The sequence below is a fragment of the Colletotrichum phormii genome (assembly GCF_030913505.1).
Source record: "Colletotrichum phormii strain CBS 102054 chromosome Unknown BDP81scaffold_27, whole genome shotgun sequence".
NCBI classification, from domain to species: Eukaryota; Fungi; Ascomycota; class Sordariomycetes; order Glomerellales; family Glomerellaceae; genus Colletotrichum; species Colletotrichum phormii.
The window spans coordinates 54,923-77,731 of NW_026851469.1; the positions used below are offsets into that span (position 1 = coordinate 54,923).

The following is a 22,809-nucleotide window of genomic DNA, read 5'->3' on the forward strand; positions in this document are numbered from 1 at the left end:
TCTCTTTGTGAATATTATTCCCAAACTTGACTGGGCGAGGTGACGTCCACCCAAGATCCCGCATCCGCCACCTTTCCCACATCTATTTTGCTTCCATTCTCAATGTATCTAAGCCTTCTGTCTCCTCCACAGACTCAATTCCAGGAACGCGCCAGTCGCAGCCGCAGGTGCAGCCCCAGGAAGCATTCTCGCATTCGGTGTGGCACTGATCGTAGCGAAGCTTGCCAGAGCTGTCGCAGCGGTAGTTGTAAGGGCGGTACTCGCACCAGAGCTTGGTGAAGGGGCAGACGATTTCGCACTCTCGGGTCTTGAGGACAGTGGCCTCATTCTCGGTGTTGATAGTGTCGACTCCATCTCTCTTGTTGAGGTCCAAGCGGATCTTCTGGGGGTTTATGCTAGGACCGGCGGCGACGCTGACGGCGAAGGCGGCAGCGCCAGTGAGGAAAACTGTGGGGTTACTGTCAGACCTTCTTTTTTTCTCGATGAATTTATAATTGGATTCCAGTGAAATTACCTTGGAATCTCATTTTAGAGATTCTGATGTCTGAAGTTTGGTTGCGGTTGTCGGTGTGAGAAATGGACGGAGGTTATCACAACGGGCAAGGGCGGTGGAAGGTGACTCAGGTGAGGTGCCGAAGGAAGGCATGGGAGTCTTGAGCTATTGGTCGAATATTTAAATGCTCAATGAGTATTCCGTGAAGGCGTTTGAATCCTCCAAACCGTCCAGGATTTTCCACTGACCGCTCTCACTGCCTGTTAAGTCAGGCTATTTGAGTAACGAGGGAAGGAGCAAACCATAGCAACCAAGCCTAGCTGTCTTTGCTCTTTCCTTGGACGAACCCACTTTGAAGATCTTAATCAAGGTATCCTCAGTGCATCAAGTTACAAATGTAATGATGAGGCTGCTCAGTTACCGTACTTTGTTCGCATGCAGATCGTTTGTGGAACATGAAGTAGCCCCTTACTATCAATCATCAGCGCAGACTGAGAGTTGAGACTCAGCTCGTCCGAGATTACAACCTCGAGTTGGAAAAGGCAGAAAGATTGCTTCTGGCAATCTCAGATTGTCTGAGTTGTTGGCGGTCGACTGCACAGAGACCGTGACTACTATAATATGGACATGTCGAGGTTCGAGGGGAATACTGCACCTACGAAACTTGAATGACGGAAGGCAAGATGGAAACGAGCTTGTCTCGCCCCAGATAGATGCTGGCAATTTCTCTTTGTCTATGTCAGTTGCAGATTGACAGTGCAAAGTGTTTGCCAGGCAAGTTCCGAGCAACATCAGACAAACACAACCCATGCAAACAGTGACACTGTCGGATTGGAAGTCCAATTCGGCCGCGAGTAGGGGCAGAGCATGGGCCACCTCGAGGGGGTACACTTAGACCTCGACTACCCACCCAACCTCCGGTTGGAATCTCCCTTCTACTCCTTACGCAGAATCAATCAATACAGAGATATTGATACTTCGTCACCCCCAGGACCCTACGGTTCGAACCAAATTCCCTGTGAAAGGAATACCAACAGTACTCTGCAATCCTTGATTGACATCTCGGTTACCTTTGTGGCCAATCTCTTGTTAAGGGGCACATGCTGTCGAACATGAGCAAGAGAGGGATGACATTAGTTGGTAGAATTGCTTCATGATTCTCATTACTATCATTACTTTATAGCGGAGGTGAGACCCTCCAGGTATCATCAAGCCTTAGATGTTAGAGGCCGTGGCTCTCATTCAAAGACATCAATACAACAGCGTCAGTACTTGCTTCATTTGCGCGACTGGCGATTTCGGCGCTACGCTTTTGGCGCCCCTCCTCGAGACAATCATAGCGCTCTTCCATAAAATTCCCGCTCGTCTCTGCGAAAAATTAGATCAAGAATCATCGCCATCTCGGGCCAACATACCTGATCTGTTCCTGATTATGGCTTTTATCGTTAATCCGATCATCATTACTGTAAATCTGATCATCGTCTGATCCTCCTTGACTTTCTTCATCCACGCTCCGGGCTCGCACAATTCCCTCAAGTTTGAAGTCTGGTATGTCCACCAAGAGACAGCTTCCGCTCCGTGGGAGGTTTCGTGCGCAATCCAGATTGGTCTCATCTACCGTCATTAGGGTACTTTTCCCAGTTGTAGAGGTAACTACGCTCCGGTACGTGTTGAGTTCGATGTTGTTCGAGTTTTCGTTGCTATTATCGTGGTTGACCTTGTTATCGTAGCCTAGGGTAGATGCCTTTTCTTTGATGAAAACTCGTAAGACTGGGATGGATGATCCAACTATTGCAGTAGCCGTTTCCACGGCGGTCCAGATGGTGACATCCTTTCCGTTGACTTAGAGGAAGATATTAGCAACTTGGAAAAAAGTGCTTCATGTTCAAAGGCAGCTGATCAACTCACAAAAGAAGTCACCTTGCTCCAGCTGAACGAGATAGATGCCCTTGATAATGGCACACACGCCTGCCCTATGGATAAAAGTCAGCATAAGGCAGCACAGCAGCATAATGACCTCAACATACAACCAGCCAAGGCTCATAGCAAAGCAAACTCCGAGCTTTTCGTGTTTCCTCAACCGCATTCCCCATATGAGCTTCCATGGGATTATCGCCAACACAAAGTCCATGAAAGCGCACCAGGCTGCGTTGAAGATGCCGTAATTAAGTGTCACCGACTCGTCCCAGCAGGTTCCCTCCATCTGCCTGTTGAAATTCTTCTGCACAGGGGTGCACTTCAGCCATGTCAAGGTTGCGCTGGGAAGCATGACCACTGTCAAGGTCGCAACGGCGAACCAGACGAATACCCTGAACCAGCCGGTCGTGAGCCGAAGGAGAGTCACACCAAACCCGACCTTGCTACCAGTTGAAGCAAAACACGATATTGACGCGCCTACTGAAGTGTATATGGCTATCGTCAAGAGATTGGTCTGTGGAGTGATGTCGTAGTAGTGACGGCCGAAACCTAAGTTGACGCCCATATGGGTGATGATCGACTCGACGAAGAGACAAGTCTATGTCTTCCTGTCAGTTGAGTTGCTAGATAGACAAGGTGCCCCACTGAAGGTTTCGTTCAATCACGTACCCACGAGAATAGGAAGATGTAGTCATCCCACCATAGCTTTTGTCCCCGACTCAACTTCGCGTACACTCGTAGTGCCAAAAAGGCACCGCAGAAGAAGCAGAGGAACCATGTGATCCCCGCTATCAGAGGACCATTGCTCTCAATTGGAGCCATCGCAGCCGCATTTGGATGAGAAGCTTCACGGCCCCGAACTCGAGCAAGTCGAGTTTGGAAGGTCGTCGGAGGGTATGAAGAGAATTCTGCCCAGGAGAGACCAAGGCCTAGAACCAAAGCGACGGGACCCTTTATTGGCTGATCGGCGCAAGTGCCGCTGCAAAGGGATGGTTAGACATTGATCGTCACTAGCTCAGCCTTTGACGATTTAGGGATGGAGAAGTCGTGATGAGATTGGGTAGGTCTCAGTGAGGTGTGTAATGCTAGCGTAAATACGATGTAACGTACACATACCTAGGCCGTTTACTGCGATGCAAACTCTTTGGAATACTTCAACGGATATGACTCGAGCCATGACGTGGTGAGAGTGGTTGGTAAGTGTTTCCGGGTGCATTCGTTATATCGAAACACACTGGGCAGACGGACTTTCGTCTGCCCAAAACAGGAAGCAAAAGCCGGAGCCGCGCCTTGCCCCCTCACGAGCGAACCTCCTCGTTTAAATTTCACCTTGAGGCGCACGGTGGCGGGTTATGAGCATTTCCTTCTCGAGCTGAGGCGGGAGTCGTTGCTTTTCCGCCTTCTCAAGGACACCTTCATCGTGCCGAACGGGGACACCGTTGTCGGAGCTGTCCATTTGGGGAGGCACATATCAGATGACTCTCGGGCGGTCCTCGGTGACTGTTGGATCTCTGAGCAGTCGGCAGAAAAGGTGGATCTGGAAGGCGGTATGGGCACTTACAAACGACCCCTTACATACCACTTCTGAGAGGCCGTGGGCTCTGCCCACAACCTCCTCCTTCCACCTCAAGACGCAGCAATAATAGACCATTATTGACACTTCGTTCCAACCGTACGGTTGCCCTGCTGACGTGTATACCAACAGTGACAGTGCTGAAATGGGTCGATCCAAACATTGTTCCAGACCACAGCACAAGGTTGTAAGATTCGGGGGACGAGCCGATGGCGGGAAATACTATCTATTTTGCCTAGAGCTTATGCAGAGTTGGGATGTGAGAGGCTCATGTTATTGGGCAGCGAGACCGATGCGGCCAGGCGAAGCTCCAGCTCGGTAGGGGCTTCTGATGATCCAGGACGAGCCAGCAAGATGTGAGTCAGTTTTTGGAGAGCAAATCACGCAGCAGCTCTTGCTCCGTGAAACGTCGAAGTACTCTAGGCGTTGCATGTGGCGTCAGGCTTCATTTCGCCATTACTTGTATCGATGTGTCCCCTCAAAACCCCTCTGAGCCCCCTCTTCCCAAGATCATCTGAGCTAGAAATGTTTTTATATCGGGCTCGATTGTCACCGTTGACCGAAGTTCAAGATAATCGCAACATCAACACGAAGTTCGGTACAAATCTGACTTTCTGGCCTGCTGCGTCTCCAACGCTGGTGAGATTGGGCCGAATCCACCGACCACTCATTTGCTTCCATGAAGATTCGAGACGCACACAATCTTGCTGTACAAAGAAAACCCAAATGGTGCTCGGACACAGATCTGCGTCAGCTAATGTGACATCTGTGCAGAGCATCAGATGCCGGCTCGAATGAGAGCACTCACCTCCTCGGTACGGAAAGGTTTTCTTGGCAACATCTCAAACCGCTTCAAGCTCGGTATTGACGTCGAAGTTTAAAAGCGCGATGCAGCCTTACCAAACTTGCCCACCACAACACGTTATTCTTATGTGATGACTTACGCGATCAGGCGGGGGTTTGGCCTCCGCATGAGCTTGAGGCGTCGGACCTCGTCTAGACCCCTCCGAATCTGGTGTTCGAAGCAAACCAGATCGCCAAGACGGGCATAATATCTTCTTGTGGATTCTCCGCTACAACCTAAATGACGAATAGGTAGATGAATCATAAAAGTAGAGTCAGATGTGTTCGGCGAGCGGTGGAGACAGCGGCTATTGAGCTGGCAAATCTGTCATTGAAGTAGGTACCTTGTGGCACGAAGGCACATGCTTCCTTCAAAAATTGAGGCTTCACCAAGGTTCATCCAGTATCTTCGATATTCACTCGTCGAGCCTTACAGGCGATAATCGGACCATTTCCTAGTCGTGAAACATGGTGTTTGGAATGATAATTTCTCACGATGTCCGGACCTCTCTGACACGATTTACCAGCGGGTTACGTCTCACTCTCAGTGATCGATGCAGATCGCCGTATAGGCTCTCGCAGTGCGTGCCGAGATCGAATCTTGACCAGCGCAAGTCACGAAAGAGACAACTTCCCAAATACCAAACCTCCTTTGAAGATCGTAGGCATGGCACGTTTGTTTGTAATACTCCGGAGTGAGAGGTCAGTGATCCAGCGGGGCTTCGGAAGACGGTACGGTCCGCTCAACGGAACCGAGGCCCGTTCACGTCCCGTGAGCCACTTTTCCAGGGCTACGGGCTGTGGATAACAAAGAGGTAAAGGTCCTCGGTTGTATCTGTATTCTAGGTAACATAAGAATGAGTTGGGGAGTTGCCAACTTGCTGTAGTCATGTATTTGTATAGTCCACTTAGCTATGCCATCGCAAATCGCAAGGAAAACAGCACCACTCTAGGTACCTTAGTAGAGCGTATTCCATGGCAAGAAACCATACCTTTCTGATCATCACCCCAATGGCCGTTTGAGACTTCAAGGCCGGCGATGACTAAACAAACGGAAATGGCACTCTGAGGGAAGTGGGGGCTTCGGAGGATGGCTCCGAGCCCGTAGTACCGATGCATCCCGCCGGATGAGCGTTGCGGCCGGACTCGAAAAATTGGCCGCGGTTTTGCTGCATCCTCGATTCGTAATAGCATACCCGTCGCTCTAGTCTGTTCCCGTTACCGGACTTGTAAGCTATGCCGGGTGTGTTTGACGGTTGAACTAGTGAGACGAACGGAAAACTTCTAGCGCTGCCGTCTCTCAGCTAACGCATGTGATGACTCCTAGTTTCTTCCAGTGACGTGTTCAGACGCGCGGAAGCCGTTGCGCCAGTCGAACTTATCAGGCCAACGGTCTTGAAATAGGATGGCAGATGAGAGGCTCGACCGCAGAGTCGCTGTCCTCGGCGATCCCTCAATAGCTCAGTTGGATCCCAGGGGCCTTCAGACCTGTTGCAAATCCGGTGGAGGCATAGGATATAGACCTGACCTGGAGATATTTGTAAATCATAACCGAACACCTAGGTGCTGTTCACGATTCGTGAGCATGCGAGGTTGGTAGGCTTTGGGCATGATACCTGTTGCTGCACGGCAAGGCGGGCAAAGAACGCCAATTGACGAAATGTCAACTCAAGCTAATGGCATCGTTTCTAGACCACCGGAAAGTCCTCATTCATCTAGTCCCTTGCGCAGTGTCACGCAGTCAAGACAAGAGATCCTGCAGGCCTGTCAGCTTCCCCAATTGGCACTGTTCAATCTGGTAGATCTTGTGAACCCGCCCCTGGAAGTGCTCGCAGGATTTCACACTAGCCATGCGCCTTATGAGCAGGGCGAAGTGGGAAGCGTCCTCCGATTCGCAGCAAACTTGGGGGCAGTAGGGGTCAACATGCACATGTGTTTCAAGTCGGACCCTGATTGGAATGTTCGGCTTGCCACATGTAAACTCTTGTTTCCTTCCAACCCCCTCTTGGTCCAGAACCTGCCTAATCACCACCTACTGACATGGTGGAAAGCAGGACAAATGTATCGTGATCTCGAGGCAAGCTGGCGGAGTTCCCCCGTTTCAACCCAGCTGAGCATCTCGCTTGATTCCGTCGCTGTCAGCACCACACAGTTCAGTCGAACGACTGACAGTTCAGTCGAACGACTGAAGATGGGCGAACGGACCAGCACCAGCCGCCCTACTTTTCAGTCTTTCCATCCGCACCTTTTCAGCGTGCTTCTAGCTGTGCAATTCTCTCTCAGCGTTGCGTGCCGTCACGGCTACGACATTGCTGAACCGTGCTCGACAAGGGGAACCGGGAGGCCCCTCCAAGCGACCTAAATTGGGAACTCAATCCTGGCGCCGAGTGATAAGGCGGTCCAATAAGAGAGTGGCCCCTCACGGCCAGGCCACATTTCGATAGCCGGTCTCACTTTTTCTGGCGCAGGCTGATTGAAGATGTGCAGTTCCGTGACAGCCGTTGCGACTCATGTTAAAAGCTAGTTCTTTGGGCCGAACACGTGCCCCATCTCTTTCACACGCTCATAAGGCACGACTGGTGTTAAGAGACAAGTATCTGTAGCCTCAGATGGTTCACTAGTGTGTGTGGTTATCAACTTGAAGTTTACTCTGCATGGCTGGCCTTTGTTAAGGAGAGCATGTTACAGGACGCGCGGCGCGCCAACTTTGGCTTTGAGAGACTCTGCAGAGAACCTCTGCTCTTTAACCGCGAAGTCGACCTTCAGGCTCCTGTAAGTCTGGCGCTGCGCCGTACTTTATGTACTGCGGTCGAATCTCCTCTTTCGTGATAACCTAACTGATCGGGCAAAGCTGCAATCAAGCACTGCCGGGCGCCCACACCGGAAGGTTTAACAAACGGATACTTCCAATGTTCCTAACTTCCCATAACTCATCGGTCCACTTGGCGTTCAGTCCAACACCTAGAATGACGGGGATCATGCAAACAGGCGACAGCCGTGCTAATTAATTCGTTGCCAGAATTGTAACTGTAATGTTAGGGGATGCTTTCCCCTGGCTTTGCCTCAGATCCTTAAAATACTTTCTATTAGTAGCAAATTAAGCTTCGGGTATCGATCTCGAGGCCGAATAAAATCATTGTCCCTCCCATCTCGTCAGCGTCGTGTTCTTGAACGAAACTGTTTACAACATCGAAGTCGCCCGCGCTGACTGACGAACCCCCTTTTTCGAGAGCCGTCCACATCCGTCCTCGCTCCACGCAACCGAAAGCTGAACGCTGACGATCTCGTACCGGCGCGTCCGCGGCGTGGTCAGATTGGGAAATTCAAGCTCGATTTCGATTCTCGTCCCCTGTCAAGTCCCCGGTTTTAACCTGGCCCCCAGCAGATTCCGTGCGAATCGCCCTGCGATTGTCTGGAGGCCGAGGTGACCTTTCTTGCGACGCTGATCGCCCCCGCCACGACTCGTATTTTCGCAGCGAGGAAAAAAGGGCCAAGCGTTCTGTCCTCTTCTTTTCGACTCGCGGTGGTTACGAAATCATGACTTCTCGTCAAAACTGGTAGAAAACACAACGGAAAGCGATCGAGATAACTCGCGCCGTCGCCGCATTACACTCCTTTCCTTTCTTCTCTCGCCATGGCCGTAAACCGGTCCATCTTCCGCCGAGCGCTGGCGGTAGCCGGGTCCGGTGGCGCCGGGCTGGTCCCGTGTCTCGCCGCGCTCGGGCTGGTGCTCCTACAGGTCGGCGCGGCGGTCAATCTCTGGAACTCCCGCGAGCGAGGGCAGTTCAACTTTTCGCCATCTTCGAGCTTAACGATATCCGAGTTTTTGAGGTTTTTGATTGCGACGCTTTTATTGAAACGCGAGGTTCGCAGACGAAATGCCAGCGCCGAATACTCATCGCTGGGCAACGGGTCGGAGGATTTGGATCTTGGCGGTGATGAAGAAGGACGGTCATCTGGCGAGTACGCCGCGGGGAAGCTATCGAGACAAGCTCCACGCATTGGAGGTGCGAGGGCACTCTGGCGTTATGTCTGGGGAGACGCGGACCTGAGGTTCGGACTGATGAGGATTGCTTTACTGCAAATGCTCAGTAACAACTTGGTATGGGACGTCAAAGCGCTTGGCACTTGGCGCCGGCGCAACATTGGATGAGGCAAAAGCTGATATTTTCTTCAAGCTGTTTCTCAACTATTTGGTCACCGATCCAGGCACCGTATCCATCACGAAGAGCGGTATCGCAGTCGCAGCTGCTCTCGTCACGACGCCAGCCCTTGGACTGAGGGGCCCAAAGGCTCGATGGATGGCTTTCTTGATTCAGGTAGGACAACGGCGCAACATTCCATCGACCGCTGTATCGCTAAACAGGAGTAGACGTCAGGCCTGGTCCTCTCCCAATTTTACCCGCAACATCGCACGAGGGCGTCAACATACCAGCTTCCCCTCTACGTCAGCATCGTCGGCCAAGCTAGCTTCAGTGCCTTGTCCGACATTCATAGCGAAAAGCTTTTGAAGGGTACCGACCTGAGCCCGAATGGCGCAAATATTGTGCTGGGAGCCTTTGGTGCGATCCTCAACTTGTTCGTGCATGCGCTTGTGCGACTATACAGCTCCTTCGAACCCACTTTCTTCGGCGGCTACGACAGCAAGGGCTTGTCGGTGGTCTTTTTGACCACTCTGACAGCTTTGGCCAGTACTGCAGCACACAAGAGTAGGTTTTAGACGAAGTTTGACTGTAGACTGTCGAGTGGATTGCTGACGTATCACAGAGGTCGACTCGTGGGTGAGATGGTTCATCAACGACACCACTAGCGTCGTGTTGATGCTTGTGTCCGCACACTTCTTCCTGTCCCGATACAGCATGTTCCTTATACCCGGTACAGCGCTCATCTTCATCGCTTCGCTTGCATACATCAAGTATGCCCCGTTGAAAGAGTACATCAGCTCGTCTCCAGTGGATGACGCCCCGAACACTTTCGCGCCACCTCCCTCCTATAAGGTCACTTGTCTTGATAGAGCACTTTGATGAGGGCAAACTAACACTCCTACAGAAAGCAAAGTTCGGCCTTCTTACACTTTTCAGCTTCCTGGGTGCAGGCATCATCCCCTACGCAACCCTCTCCGAACTCCCGCATACCCCCGAATACCGACTCGTCATGAGAGACGACACCGACGGACACTGCTCGACACCACCGGCGGAAATCATCACGCCCTTCACGGATAAGCAAGAGCCGTACAAGATCTCCACAGGTCCCGGCAACCTCACGGCCTCACCTTTTAGCAACACACTCGCCATGATTCGCTGGAACGCGAAGCGCATGGAGCGCGTGCCCCTCCTCATGAAGTACAAGCCATTCTATCACACCGTTCACATTTCCATGCCGGAGATGATCGAGGACAAGCCCGAAGACTGGCACAACCTCACACACTCCCAATACACGCATCACGAGACGATCTACATGCAAGTCGCCAGGACAATGAAGCTCATCCTCGACGAGCAACCCGATATCGAAGGCCTCATGTACTTCCACTTCGACTCCTGGATCGACCCGATGGCCTGGGTCGACGAGAATCGCGAGTCCATTTGGTTCCCGACATCTCACAACACGCGGCAATTCGAGGGCGACGGCCCGCGGTACATGTGTATGACCGACTGGCAGAAGTTCCCCCAGTGGTGGGGATGGTATCATAAGTGGAACGAGAAGGCCGTCACCGTCAACGGCGAGATTATCCGGATGAACCGCGGTTACACGATCGAGGAAGACGAGTTCTGCGTGGGTTGGTCAGATATTTTCTACATTCCCCGACGATTCTTTGCCGACTTTATCTTCCTGTCATCCGTGTATGGTTGCGCAGACCTGTTCCACGAGGTCGCAATCCCGACGATGCTCAACATTATCGACCGGAGCCGGAGGAGCGAGGAGGCCAAGTTCCAGTCGGTAATTGACCGAATTGGAGATTGCTGGGGAGGTTGCTGCGATGATTCGGCGACGGCCCATGACGTCAAGTGGACAAGGTGTGGTCACAGGTTGAATTACTTGAACCAGGAGGTGATTGATGCGCATTACAGCCGGTTGGACGAGCAAACTGCATGGCTCGGTCAGGCCGAGAGACAAAAGTCTGGAGGTAAGAGGCGTTGAGGGTTTGCTTTTGGGTAACACAGGTCTATGGGAGCATTAAAGTGGATATAGCGGTGTATTTGCTTCTGGCCCCTGTTACATTATATGAGGCGCAAGAAGTATCTAGCATTGAACTGGACATAACCTTATGTGGAGGCAATACTACTGTATTGGATCTGATGATGATGATGGGAAAAGCTGAGCGCTGGCTGGGCTGGATATCTGGGCAAGGTGTAGGTGGGGCAGCTCCGAGATGTGAAGGAGCTGCCTCACGTGACCCACCTGCACCTGCCACACCGCCCCTCAGGCCAGCCACAGTGAAAACTATCGTACATGTGAGAAGCAGGCTCAAATACCGACAATCCCAATTAGTCCTCCGCTGTATCCCATGCTCCGCCTATATCCTCCGTCCTGTGCCTGAGCCAAATAATCCTTTATCCCTTGTTTGTTCGGTCGGGTATAAGGATATCTATATGCTCATTTGCAAGCGATTTTCGTAAGGCCAAGCATTTTGACGAAGTTGGCGTGCTTCTCGTGATTTAACGGCTTCGTGAGTCCGTCAGCAGGCATGTCATGTGTTCGGATAAGTTTGAGGTTGAACAAGCCGTTTTTGACTTGATCGATGATCCACTTGTATCGTAGATCGATGTTCCTGGTTCGCGCCTGGTTTAGTGGATTCGTTACGTTGATCAGCGCGTTGCGGGAATCAGTAAATAGGACCGTAGGACGAGGTTGAGTGCAGCCGAGAAGTCTCAGCAGCTTATGAACCCATTGGACCGAAAGTCCCGTTGGAGTAAGGTTAATGAATTCAGCTTCCGTGGAGCTGGTTGTGACGTAAGTCTGTTTCTTCGACTTCCATATCACTGGGCCACCGGCAAGGATAACGACGTATCCTCCAGTGCTCACTCGGGTAAGGCGACAGTCGCCAAAGGCCGCGTCGCTGGCAGCATGGAGTCCGAGGTCATCAATAGGCATAGAAGCGTCAAAGGTGATGCCGAGGTCGACTGTGCCAGTGAGGTATCTCATGAGGTGCTTGATTGCTGCGAAGTGGTGCTCACCAGGGCGGCTGTTGGCTTCGCAGAGTTTGCTAGTTGCGTAAGTTATATCGGGGCGCGTACCGGTCGAGAGGAAATTAATAGAGCCTGTCATTTGCAAGTACAGCTTGCAACGGTCAGTTTCAACTGGTTCATACTCAACTGGCTACTTGGCGACGATATTGTGATCTATTGGTGTGCGGACTGGATGGAGGTCCACGTATCCGAACTTCTGAAGCATCCTGCGACAGAATTCGGCTTGTGATAGGTGGAGGGTCTTGGCTCTCTTATTGCGACAGACTTCGTAACCTAGGAATCTCTGAACGTCTCCCAGTTCTTTTATGCTGACAAATGACTTAAGGAGATCCTTGACTTTGCGAATAGTGTTCCGGTCTGGAGCAGCGATGACGTTGTCATTAACATATATTAAAACAATGTAGTTGTACTCGTTATGGATAAAAAGGCAGACTTCGCCTTCAATAGCTCGAAAACCGAGGTCAGTCATGTGACCTTTGATCTTGTTGAACCACCATACAGGTGCCATGGGGTGGCCGTAAAGGGCACGCTTGAGGAGGCAGACTTTGTCTCCTTGGCGATAGCCATGGGGCTGCTGGACGTACACCTTGGTATCGTCCGGGATAGAGGCGTGAAGAAAAGCTGTGTCGTAATCGAATAACTCTGCGATGTAGGTCTTGGTTGCAACAACAGCAAAGAAAACACGGATAGAGGTTGCATTAGCGACAGCTGCGTACAATTGTTCAGCGGACCAGTCAGATACCGCGTGGTTGCCACAGACAACCCATCGGGCACGATATCTGCCGTCAGACTTGATATCGCATATCCATTGGCCAGGAAGAACCTTTTCTCCGGTTGGAGGGTCAACGAGTTCCCAGGCTTCGGCTTGCTGTAGCGCCTTGATTTGCTTATCAAAAGCAGGTTGCCACTTGTCCCACTCAGGACCCTCTTTGGCCTGCTTGAAAGTGCGAGGTACGGTTGGACCAGCGAGTGCGGCAGCGGCGATGGCAGATAATACTGGAGGCTGGTTGTCTTCCCACACAACTGTGTCAAGGCTGACATAGGCTTGTTGATAACCATCAGACTTGCCATACGTGTTGCCTCGGAGAGAGCAACCGCTGAAACCGCCCCTCTTCTTGACCCAAGTGCCCTGTGAGTTTCTGACATGCTCACGTGTTGAGGCTCTGTTTGGTTGGCTTGGAGGAGGGCGAGATTGACGAGTTCGTCTAGTTGGTTGTGTTGTAGGTTGAAGATCGTGATCTTCTGTGGCAACTACTATAGTTGCTTCATCTATATCCTGTTGGATAGCTTCTTCGATAGCGTTATCGAAAGATGTATCAGTATCGTGCTGTTGAACAGTTATGTTAGCAGACATCTGCTGATCAATAGGGCTGTCTGGTTCAGGGGTTGGAAGAGGGTTTTGGGTAGTTGCCTCTTCGGCAGACTTGTTGTCAGTGGTTTCGTCCTGGCGGTCAGGAGTGCTGGACGACTTCTGTGCTCCTTCATACTCAACAGATGAGGTGCTGGTATCTGGATCAGCAAAAATGGCATCGTGATCAATGGTTGGGTCATTGTCTTCGTCCTGGTGCTTGCCCTGTTTATAGAAACGAATATCGCGGCAGCGGTATACCTTGTGGCTTTGAGGTACGTAGACGTAGAAGAGATGGCCGTGAAGTGAGTCGTATCTAACGAGATATCCCTTGATGGCTCTTGTCTCCATCTTGTTGGCGCGGGCTGGTTGCAATGACCCCTTGCGGTGGAGATAGGCAACGCAGCCGAAAGTGCGGATATGGTGGATATACGGTACGTGATGGGCTTCGTCAAGATTGAGATCTTTCGCGAGCATCTCGTGGGGGCTGAGATGGCCTGGATTGGTTGCTTTGGGCAACAGGTTGGCAATCGTGATGACTGTGGTGACGGCATAGTCCCAGAGATAATCAGGAAGGTTGGCGTCAATCAGCATGGTTCGGGCCGCCTCTGCAAAAGTCCGGCCAGCTCGCTCTGCCTTTCCATTCATGCTTGGGGTGTCAGCAACAGTCAATTTGACTTTAATGCCTCGTTTGGTGTACAGCTCCTGCGAAAGAGCATTGAAAAGCTCGGTGCCGTTGTTATTTGAAACGCCTTAATCGAAAGGTTGGTCTGGTTTTCGAAGAAGTTGATGAATTCTTCGATACGATCAAGCACTTCGTCAGCAGGCTTGCTCTTGAGCAAGTATCGCCACTGGAAGCCTGTACGCGCGTCGATCATGTGAATTAGATAACGTGACTTTGTATAGGACAAGGGTTCGAATTGTACCAAGTCCATGTGAATGAGATGACCGGGCTGGGCCTCTCGAATGGGGGTTTCTCTGCTGATGAGTTGTTGAGATTTGCCTAGGTGGCAAGCCTCGCAGTGAAAGGTGTCAATTTCTTGTTGAGGAAAAGTTATGCCCACACGACGGCAGGCTTCAACGACCCTGCTCTTGCCCGCGTGGCAAAGTCGCTTGTGCATAAGGTCAAATGTGACTTTGTTGTTATTCTTGCTTACCATAGCAAGGTTAAGGGCCGCGTTAATTTTCGGGCCTTCGTAGTTGTTGGTGACGATAACGGCAACATTGTTATGCCAATCGAGTTTGGCGATCGCGACGTTGTTTCCAATGTGGATAGTGTCGTCGCTGACCTTGTAGCCCTGCTGACGGAGTGTGCCTTGACTCAGCAGGTTGACTGGGCAGTCAGGGCAGTACTGTACATCCTCAATTGACCAGTCGACCACCTTGTTGCTGTCATCTGGATCAACGGCAGTGAAGTAAACCGTGCCGTAACCAGCTGGCGATGCGTACTGACCGTTGGCGACTTCCATGGGTGGCAGTATTGCCTCGGTGAAGGAGGTGAACCAACTGAGGTTGTTGAAAGTGGTTCGCGAGCACCCGGAATCCAGGATAATGTCGTTACGGTTAATTCTGCCCGTTGCTATCGAAGTTGAGCACGGTAAGACTGTATGTCCCATTGTGTTCTGGTGGAGAACGTTCGGCGTAGCCTTGACCGCGACTGCCTTACCCTCCCGGTATTCGGAGGTACAAGTATGAGCAGCAGCTTTCTTGAGTAGGTTCTTACGGTACTTATGGTTGGATGGGATGAGGTCGGGATGGGCGACCTAGCAAGAGGTAGTCGCATGTTTCTTGCCGCAGTGTTGGCAGTCAGGACCATTGTAGTTGTTGTTAGGTCGCTGATTGTTGTTTGAGGTGTTACCGGAGGCCTTGTTGTTGCCGTTGCTGTTGTTTCCAACGGCGACGTAGCCCTTCGCGGCATTGAGTGAAGCAGTCCTTTCGGCATTGGCCTTGAATGTGAGATCGCGTGTGAGATCTTCAAGGGTCTTGGTGTTGTCCTCGACGTACTTGTCGTAAAGTGCTGGATATTCTTGTTGGTATCCGTTGAGTAGGATGAACATGGCTTTCTTGTGCTAAGAGGGGACCAGCTCATCGATACGACGAATGAGATACTGGCCGCGCTGGAGATACTTATGGGTATCTGAGAAGTCCTTGCGCTTGAGGTTACAGAGCTCTCGAACGAGCTCGGCGACGGCATCCTCTGAAATCTTAGGGATGATGGTCTTCAATTTGTTCATGAGAAGGAAGGGGTTGCGGTCAGCCGTCTTGATGTCGTATCCATCAGCGAGGAGACGATCGAGGACTTTGCTGATTGATGCGATGATGATGCCGTACGTTTCAATGCGCTGGCTCTTCCAAGTAGTGAAGGCCACAGCCTGCGCTGGAGTGATAGGATCATCGCGATGGGGTTGAGAGACGTCTTCATCGACGTACTTCTCGTAATCGAGAGTCTCAAGGGTGAGATGCAGTACTGCGTACCATTGGTCCCAATTTTCTTCTCCCTTGAGGTCGGGCACCTCCCAGCGGGCGCGGTTGCCAGCCATGATGACGATGGAGGTGAAAGATTCGTGATAGTGTGTGTATAGGTGTAGACGGCCTGTACGGTCGCGTCTGTTATTGTTTTTTTTTTTTTTGAGGAATCTGTACCTCTGCCGTTGCCAGTCGCGACGCCGCGATCTCTGGTCGACAGATTAGTAACTGCTCAATTGAACGGGCTCTACGCAGAGCTGGGCGATCAATTCATATGTGGTAAAAAGAAAAAGAGTCAACGCTGGGCTCTCATAACCTGTGGAGGCAATACTACTGTATTGGATCTGATGATGATGATGGGAAAAGCTGAGCGCTGGCTGGGCTGGATATCTGGGCAAGGTGTAGGTGGGGCAGCTCCGAGATGTGAAGGAGCTGCCTCACGTGACCCACCTGCACCTGCCACACCTTAGGAATTTAAACACGAACAATATCTCTTAAGTTACTATTCTATCCTCAAATTTTTAAGCAGATTGGTGTCTTCGGGTGTTTGAGCTTGGAACTAGCCATTGAGGCTGGCTGGACAAGAGATCCCAAGGGCATCCGGCGGTACTGTGCATCTTGTGCAACTGTGTCTGTTGGTATTCCTTTCACAGGGAATTTGGTTCGAACCGTAGGGTCCTGGGGGTGACGAAGTATCAATATCTCTGTATTGATTGATTCTGCGTAAGGAGTAGAAGGGAGATTCCAACCGGAGGTTGGGTGGGTAGTCGAGGTCTAAGTGTACCCCCTCGAGGTGGCCCATGCTCTGCCCCTACTCGCGGCCGAATTGGACTTCCAATCCGACAAGTACTTTATGTGATAACATCCTAAAAGCTCTATTGTCACCGGAACACAGCCTCATAGGCCGATGACGAATTCTTCGGAACGGTCATGAAAGGATCCGCAACGACTGCCTTCTCAATCTCATCCTCCGAGGCCTCCTGCTTGAGAAGCCATCCGATTCCCTTGAAGATATCGATGTTTGCCTTAAACGCGGACTTGATTCCAGGGAATATGAAATGTCCATGTGGAGCACCGGGATACACATCCAAGCGGGTTTCAACCCCATGAGCTCTGAGAGCCATCTCGTAAACCAGCCCGTCGTCCCTGAGGAAGTCTAGACCACCGACCTGAACGACTGTCGGCGGCATCCCGACATGCGGAGTTTTCGAGTTGAATGGCGAATAGCCCGCTGACTTGATGTCTGCCTTGTAATTGGCTGCGAGATAACCCCAGGCCGCTTTACTGAAGATCGGTGCCTCGGCATTCTGCTCTCTTGCGAGGAAGATACCCTTGTACTCTGGAGGCACTATCTCGTCCTCGAGGAAGAGCGGAGCCAAGAGCCAGATGCCGGTGAGAGGGGCTCCGAGCTTCGTGGTGCCATCGACCGTCTTCTGGGCCATTACAGCCGCCAAATTCGCGCCGGCGGATGGGCCTCCGATGATGAACCCAGCACTTAGATCGCCGCCAAGCGTGTGCGCATTGTCAGAAACCCACTTGAGGCCATCTTCAACATCATTAGGGGCCGCGGGAAAGGGGTGGGTTGGCGCCAGGCGATAGGAAAGGTTGATGACTGTGGCGTTGAAGAGCTTTGTGGCGATCCTGGCCCAGGGGCTCATCTGACGGCAGTCGCCCATTGTGAAGGCACCTCCGTAGATCAGAATAATGACTGGGGACTTTGCGCCCGTTCGCGCGGAGGGCTTGTGGATGCGAGCTTCTTGTTGGCGGTCACCATCGCGCATTGGGATTTGGATGGAGTACTCGAACTCCGTGTCTGGGGCTGGGGGAGCTGACTCTGGTAGTGGATGCTCAGCTGCCAGGTACTGGAGTATGGTTAATCGTCAGATCTCGTTATATGGAAAAAACTTAACCAACCTGTGCGATCTCTGGGCTTCAGCGAATAGTCAGTTGACTTTGTTCCAAAAGTCGGAAATTTCTCACTACAATCACTTACTCAATGACGCTTAAAGCAGCGAGCTTTTCTTGCGTATCGTACTTCATCTCGTTCACAATGGTTTTGGTATCGAGAGAGCCCATCGTCACAGTCCTAGACTCTAATACCTGAGCAGAAATGCAAGTTTCGGGGTAGTATGGAAGAGCAATGCACACGAGAAAAAATAGAATGGATTGAGAAAAACTTACAACAGCGAGCAGCCACCGTCAATTTAAAGCAAGGTCGCTACGCTTGCTTTATCTGATGTGACGGAATCTGGGTTCCAACAGAGCTAAAAGATTACATGTTTGTCTAGTCCCAACGACAAGCGCGACTAAAGGTCGGACATGGTCTCCGCACCAATTGTCCGAGGGACCACAATGTCTTCGCTTCGATGGTCATTATTGATCGGCTCAAGGGTAGAAAGCGTATGCAGCAAATGAAACGAACCCCCCCCCCCCGCGGAAAGCCCCTCTTCCAGTGCAACGAATCATCCCACGTCAGCAAAATAACCATGCGACATTTCGGTGATTGTCCAACGAAAAGTCCTTTTTGGCAAACCCAACCCAACGGTCTGGCTGCAATTGAGGTTACATTGGAGATGCGCGTGCGAGGCCCAGTTCGGAGAAAGTAAGTCTTGGCGATGTTTGTGTCCCACAAACATGATTCATAAAGAGCAAAAGATCCTATTTACTCGGGACCACAAACATTTGACCAAATCAAGGCACTTATCTGCGATGCTCCAGAGGCGGTATGGTATCTAAGCACAATTTTACGGCGCGTCCTGCGTGTGTGGGAACTTCGACATTTTCCTGAGCCAGTAGTACCTTACCTAAGTCATGGCGAGATCGAATAGTCTGATTCGTCCCGAATACCTTGCCTGAGGTGAAGGACTCCTTTGTAGTGTTCTTTGACCTGAGAATCCAGAAAGGGCACTGAAGAGGTTGTCAGAACAGAGTTGAAGGAGTTAACTCGAAAAGACTGATTCAGCCTCTGTGCTTCAGAACACTTTCCTCTTTCACAAGGAGCAGGCGACAATGGCTCATGTTACCTTAGTCTAAGGTGTCAGTCTGAGCGATGGAACAAGACTTCTTCGCACCTATGAGTCTTATTGAAAGACGATACTTAGCGTCAAGGTCATGGCCGAAAATTATAAAAGTGCCTCTATTAAGTGGTCCTGGAAGCTTCCTCCAACTCATCCTCAACTCATCATTCTCAACGCATCAACCCCAGTTTCAAGTTCTTCTGGCTCTACAAACCGCTCACCACTTGACACCATCAGCTCCAATCATCACTCGTACTCGACAAGTTGCAAATCGCTCTACATCGCAACCATGTGCAACTATGTCCTCAACGTCACCAAGTGCCGTCAGTGCGGCCGCACCATCAGTTCGTCTCAGTCCGATTTCGTCTACTGCCCGTCTTACAAGAACGGCATCAGCTGCCAGACCATCCAGCGCGACTGCCGCACTCAGCTTACTTGCTGCTCGAGTTGCCAGAGCGCCTATCATCTCGAACCTACATGTACTGTCAATGGCCTCAGCGTCTTTGGTGACAAGGATTACGGTTCCGACTCTGAGGATGGCTTTGCTCCATCACAGTAGGTAGTGGAAACAGGTTGAAGTGGTAAGTGGGCTTATATACGGTTAGTGAGCACTTTTTCCTCAATTATTTTGGCGACTGTGTCTGCTATATTCCAAGTTTAGGTCTAGTCTTTGGTGCAGTTAATCCAAGTCTTTTCTCACAATTTCAAACAAATGTCGAGCCACAATCAGTCGCCAACTTTGAAGGTCATTCTTGACAACACTTACACAGTGAAGCTTTTGAAAAGTGATTCGCTGCACATGGAATTTTACTGGTCCAGCCTGCCTAAATCTTCAGAGATTGTGACCTTCCTATCCAGTCGGGCCCTTCGGTTTTCGCTAACTGACTCGTGACAGCACTTGACGTAGTCTATTGACTCTAATGATTGAAGTTTGCAAATTAAATGATAATACGCTTATCCCATCGATGAGGCCTTCTGGAGAAATTAGATGGGCAAAGTGGCATTAACCTGAAGGCAAGTCCCCAACCTATCGCCCTCCAGTCTCGACGTAGCATTAACAACATACTCCTGCAGCGTCGACGTCCCGCACTTAAGCCCCAAAACAAAAGCCCCAGCAAACGAGTCCGCCAGCTTTGGTGACATGTGCACGGCGTCCATCGGGTAGCCCTCGACAGCGGCCTGCTGGCCCTGCACCTGAAGGGCCTGGGCGCTGTAGTTGCCGTGCGGGACGTAGTAGATCCCGGCCGCGGGTCCGCCGAGGGACTCAACGACGTACCACGAGTACCACGAGTAGATGGTCGGCGTCCACAGGAAGATGCCGGTCGAGTAGGGGTTGATGGGGGTCGAGGTCGAGATTACTACGCGGGCGCCGAGAGAGAGGAAGGTTGAGGAGGCGTTGCGGAGGTAGGTAGTGTAAGTCCGTACAACTTCCGTTTGATTGCTGGAGACACTTAGATCATCATCATTTGGGAATGATATAGCCGTTATCAAGATCCATGGACGTACTTAAAAGGCACAGGACAGACGTTGTCACCGATACCGGGGCAGTCAACTCGGTTCTTGACTGTATCGTTGATTGGGTTTCCGGCTAGACTTTTGTTAAAGGGATTGTTCCATTGCTAAGGGGAAACCAGGCAAAGGCTAGATACATACGTCCGTCATTGTGACCAAACTCAATCACAACCCAATCACCAGCCTTGACTTCGTCAATGATGCGCTGAAATCGGCCCTCTCTTGTAAACGTGCGCGCGCTTCTTCCAGCGTACGCAGAGTTGTTGACTCGGATCTTTGATGAATCAAGAGAGTAGTGCAGGTATTCTCCCCATCCCTGGGTGCCGTTATGTCCACCACCCGGTGCCATCGTGCTGTCGCCAGCAAGCCAGAGTACTTGTCGGTCATCGACATCTGAGCGCTCGGTAGGTGCCGCGAGTGTCGATCCAGCTCCCAGGAGGAGGGAAACAACGGACAGCTTCATCGTCGGTTTCTTTCCTTCTGTGTGGAATGGATACTGGTAGAGACTGATGCGAGAGCTTGCGAACTGCCAGGCTAGAAAATCCCATCAGGGAGTCTCTTTCTTTTTTCTTTTTCTTTCCATGGCGAAGGTGTCATTGACAGCGGATCTCGGCACCCAGCACCATCTAGGGTGCCAGGGATACCGTTATGTCTCCCCGCATCTAACTGAACTGACAAGCCTCTGAGCTGGCATTTCCCCGCGTAATCCAGGGGTCATTTGGAGGCAAAAGACGCAACGGCGGGACCGCTAAGCTGGATGAATGCTGAAAGGCCGTTGCTCATTTTGCGCACGAGTGGGAAAGCAATTGAATGGTATTTGATGAAGCGCTCCTCATTCGTGGGAAGAAGGTGGGTGGATTTTGACTCGGGCCAACAGGGGCCGAGTCCACCATGAAGTAGGCTTTCGGCCGACCGCTTGCCGAGTGAACCCGGGCAGATGGATCATGACCCCGTGGGGAGATGATCGTTTAGGGTCCGTCTGATCCGGGGTTGATTAGTTCCGCTGCACCCGGAGCTACTTTGTGCTTCATGTGATGATATACAGGCCGCAATCATTTCTCGGTCTCCTGAACTGAACTCATGCACAGCGAATTGAGTGACTACTCCTGACGTAGGAGTCAAGACGAAGAGGCTTATGTCAATGTCATGTGCTATAACCCGGATGATGAGCAGGTCTGCCAGGCAAGGTTGCACAAAATATCTTGGTCCTCGAGGCAATTCAAAAATTGAAAGCTGATAGCATTGTTGTGGCTTGTTCTATCGTGAGATCGGATCTAGTCCTGTGGCTTTGACCTTAGCTGCTGCGGCCTCGGATCCATTTGACAGCTTGTGACGCGGCCCGATCTAGAAAGACGAGTAATCCGATGGATTGCTACATTCGGAAGCGGGATAGCCATCAGATCCAGTGCCGTCCGATTGCGAGTCCGACTCGCCATTCCAAATGAATGGTTATCATCTATTGGAGTGATCCTCCGATGGACATTGCAACTTCGCACAGTTCAGTTGTAGCTGATCTTACTGCCAGAGGCAACTTCGATGTGGTTTTGCTAGTCACCCTACATGAACATTATAGTTACACTACTAGAAGACATCATGTCGCCATATGAGTAAGGTAAATTTCTCTATCGACGATGATATCAAACCCGGTTCTTCGGGCCTAGACGCACGATATCAAGCCAAACGGGACTGGCCGCCACTGGAAAGATCGAGGATTAGCCTTGGTGTGATTACCTGTTTGGGCATTGAGCTCGTGCTTTGACTCGGGCCCTCGGACGTGTTCCTGGTGTGGGGGGCAAACATTGACTTTTGCCATGACAGGATTGAAACCCGACGCATTCGGTTGCGGGGGTTCTCGAGGGTCGCATTTCATGCCGGGGGGAAGATGCCGGCCGGGGGACCGAACACGAGGTGAATACTGGATCCATTCTGAGGTGGATAACAAACGCGAAGTCAAGCCAGTGGGCGCATTGAGCCAACCTCGGGTTTGTGACAGATGATTCTTTCGAATGAGATTATCTAGTATAGCCGGCCGGATATGAGAATGCGTCTTCATTTGAGCTTGATGCTGAATAGCTTCCACCCTCCGCGCCCTGCAGAATGTGCTTAGCTCGAATAAGTTTACACAGCCACAATACCTCAACATCCCCAGCCAAGGGCAGTAGTTTCCCACAGTCCAAGGGAGCTGGATGTGACGAGGCATCCAATCATTTCAGAAAACGGACGAAACTTGTAGGAGAAGGCATTGAATGACACGTACTCTGCTTGATATATGCAAGCAATGGGAAGCTGAGCTGAGCTGAGCCTGCATATGATCCTCTATGCCTCGGGAGGAATCTTAGTGCACATGCCACACATAGCAGTGGGAATGAGGTAGATCCAAGGCAGGTAATGCACCAGAATCAGATGCTTGGAAAGAGTCAAGTCAGATCTAGGAGTCTGCACTGATGCAAGGT

General features: G+C 51.2%; 8 protein-coding genes across 8 annotated transcripts; 3 read left to right on the forward strand and 5 right to left on the reverse strand.

Moving 5' to 3' along the window:
* Nucleotides 1-148: 148 nt before the first annotated feature.
* Nucleotides 149-325, reverse strand: BDP81DRAFT_271689 (uncharacterized protein; the record flags this gene model as incomplete). The annotated part of the gene is made up of 1 exon (XM_060582934.1): nucleotides 149-325. A coding segment is annotated over one exon (177 nt), but the record flags the coding sequence as incomplete, so codon positions are not given.
* A 1,307-nt stretch (nucleotides 326-1,632) lies between these two features.
* BDP81DRAFT_410392 (uncharacterized protein) lies at nucleotides 1,633-3,235 on the reverse strand (the record flags this gene model as incomplete). The annotated part of the gene is made up of 5 exons (XM_060589123.1): nucleotides 1,633-1,861; nucleotides 1,909-2,335; nucleotides 2,402-2,466; nucleotides 2,521-3,008; nucleotides 3,080-3,235. 5 exons carry the CDS (start codon nucleotides 3,230-3,232, stop codon nucleotides 1,828-1,830), a joined length of 1,167 nt encoding a protein of 388 aa, XP_060439699.1. The 3' UTR covers nucleotides 1,633-1,827.
* Nucleotides 3,236-6,486: 3,251 nt separating this feature from the next.
* BDP81DRAFT_502564 (uncharacterized protein) lies at nucleotides 6,487-7,273 on the forward strand (the record flags this gene model as incomplete). The annotated part of the gene is made up of 1 exon (XM_060595571.1): nucleotides 6,487-7,273. The coding sequence occupies one exon, from the start codon at nucleotides 6,487-6,489 to the stop codon at nucleotides 7,186-7,188; it is 702 nt and encodes a 233-aa protein (XP_060439700.1). The 3' UTR covers nucleotides 7,189-7,273.
* Nucleotides 7,274-8,875: 1,602 nt separating this feature from the next.
* Nucleotides 8,876-11,099, forward strand: BDP81DRAFT_438698 (uncharacterized protein). Its single transcript, XM_060591338.1, has 5 exons — nucleotides 8,876-8,928; nucleotides 9,005-9,145; nucleotides 9,199-9,535; nucleotides 9,594-9,823; nucleotides 9,876-11,099. Exons 1-5 carry the CDS (start codon nucleotides 8,890-8,892, stop codon nucleotides 10,962-10,964), a joined length of 1,836 nt encoding a protein of 611 aa, XP_060439701.1. The 5' UTR covers nucleotides 8,876-8,889; the 3' UTR covers nucleotides 10,965-11,099.
* Nucleotides 11,100-16,603: 5,504 nt separating this feature from the next.
* BDP81DRAFT_383924 (lipase/esterase) lies at nucleotides 16,604-18,027 on the reverse strand. The gene is made up of 3 exons (XM_060586943.1): nucleotides 17,821-18,027; nucleotides 17,742-17,757; nucleotides 16,604-17,689 (listed from the first exon to the last, which is right to left on the reverse strand). The coding sequence occupies exons 1-3, from the start codon at nucleotides 17,901-17,903 to the stop codon at nucleotides 16,709-16,711; spliced, it is 1,080 nt and encodes a 359-aa protein (XP_060439702.1). The 5' UTR covers nucleotides 17,904-18,027; the 3' UTR covers nucleotides 16,604-16,708.
* Nucleotides 18,028-19,133: 1,106 nt separating this feature from the next.
* On the forward strand, nucleotides 19,134-19,319 carry BDP81DRAFT_268806 (uncharacterized protein; the record flags this gene model as incomplete). Its single annotated transcript, XM_060582914.1, has 1 exon — nucleotides 19,134-19,319. A coding segment is annotated over one exon (186 nt), but the record flags the coding sequence as incomplete, so codon positions are not given.
* Nucleotides 19,320-19,432: 113 nt separating this feature from the next.
* BDP81DRAFT_358504 (GDSL-like Lipase/Acylhydrolase) lies at nucleotides 19,433-21,169 on the reverse strand. The gene is made up of 3 exons (XM_060586360.1): nucleotides 20,498-21,169; nucleotides 20,351-20,432; nucleotides 19,433-20,285 (listed from the first exon to the last, which is right to left on the reverse strand). Exons 1-3 carry the CDS (start codon nucleotides 20,817-20,819, stop codon nucleotides 19,829-19,831), a joined length of 861 nt encoding a protein of 286 aa, XP_060439704.1. The 5' UTR covers nucleotides 20,820-21,169; the 3' UTR covers nucleotides 19,433-19,828.
* A 708-nt stretch (nucleotides 21,170-21,877) lies between these two features.
* Nucleotides 21,878-22,651, reverse strand: BDP81DRAFT_438703 (uncharacterized protein). Its single transcript, XM_060591339.1, has 2 exons — nucleotides 22,614-22,651; nucleotides 21,878-22,446 (listed from the first exon to the last, which is right to left on the reverse strand). Exon 2 carries the CDS (start codon nucleotides 22,407-22,409, stop codon nucleotides 22,014-22,016), a length of 396 nt encoding a protein of 131 aa, XP_060439705.1. The 5' UTR covers nucleotides 22,410-22,446; nucleotides 22,614-22,651; the 3' UTR covers nucleotides 21,878-22,013.
* Nucleotides 22,652-22,809: the final 158 nt, after the last annotated feature.

Coding starts and splice junctions, on each gene's coding strand:
- BDP81DRAFT_438703 (XM_060591339.1), bottom strand. CDS start 22,409: ATGAAGACGCATTCTCATATCCGGCCGGCTATACTAGATAATCTCATT.
- BDP81DRAFT_383924 (XM_060586943.1), bottom strand. CDS start 17,903: ATGGGCTCTCTCGATACCAAAACCATTGTGAACGAGATGAAGTACGAT.
- BDP81DRAFT_438698 (XM_060591338.1), top strand. CDS start 8,890: ATGAGGATTGCTTTACTGCAAATGCTCAGTAACAACTTG. Junction 9,146..9,198: donor GGATGGCTTTCTTGATTCAG/GTAGGACAACGG, acceptor AAACAGGAGTAG/ACGTCAGGCCTGGTCCTCTC. Junction 9,536..9,593: donor CAGTACTGCAGCACACAAGA/GTAGGTTTTAGA, acceptor GACGTATCACAG/AGGTCGACTCGTGGGTGAGA.
- BDP81DRAFT_358504 (XM_060586360.1), bottom strand. CDS start 20,819: ATGAAGCTGTCCGTTGTTTCCCTCCTCCTGGGAGCTGGATCGACACTC. Junction 20,433..20,497: donor GTTTGGTCACAATGACGGAC/GTATGTATCTAG, acceptor ACAAAAGTCTAG/CCGGAAACCCAATCAACGAT. Junction 20,286..20,350: donor GTCTGTCCTGTGCCTTTTAA/GTACGTCCATGG, acceptor AAGTGTCTCCAG/CAATCAAACGGAAGTTGTAC.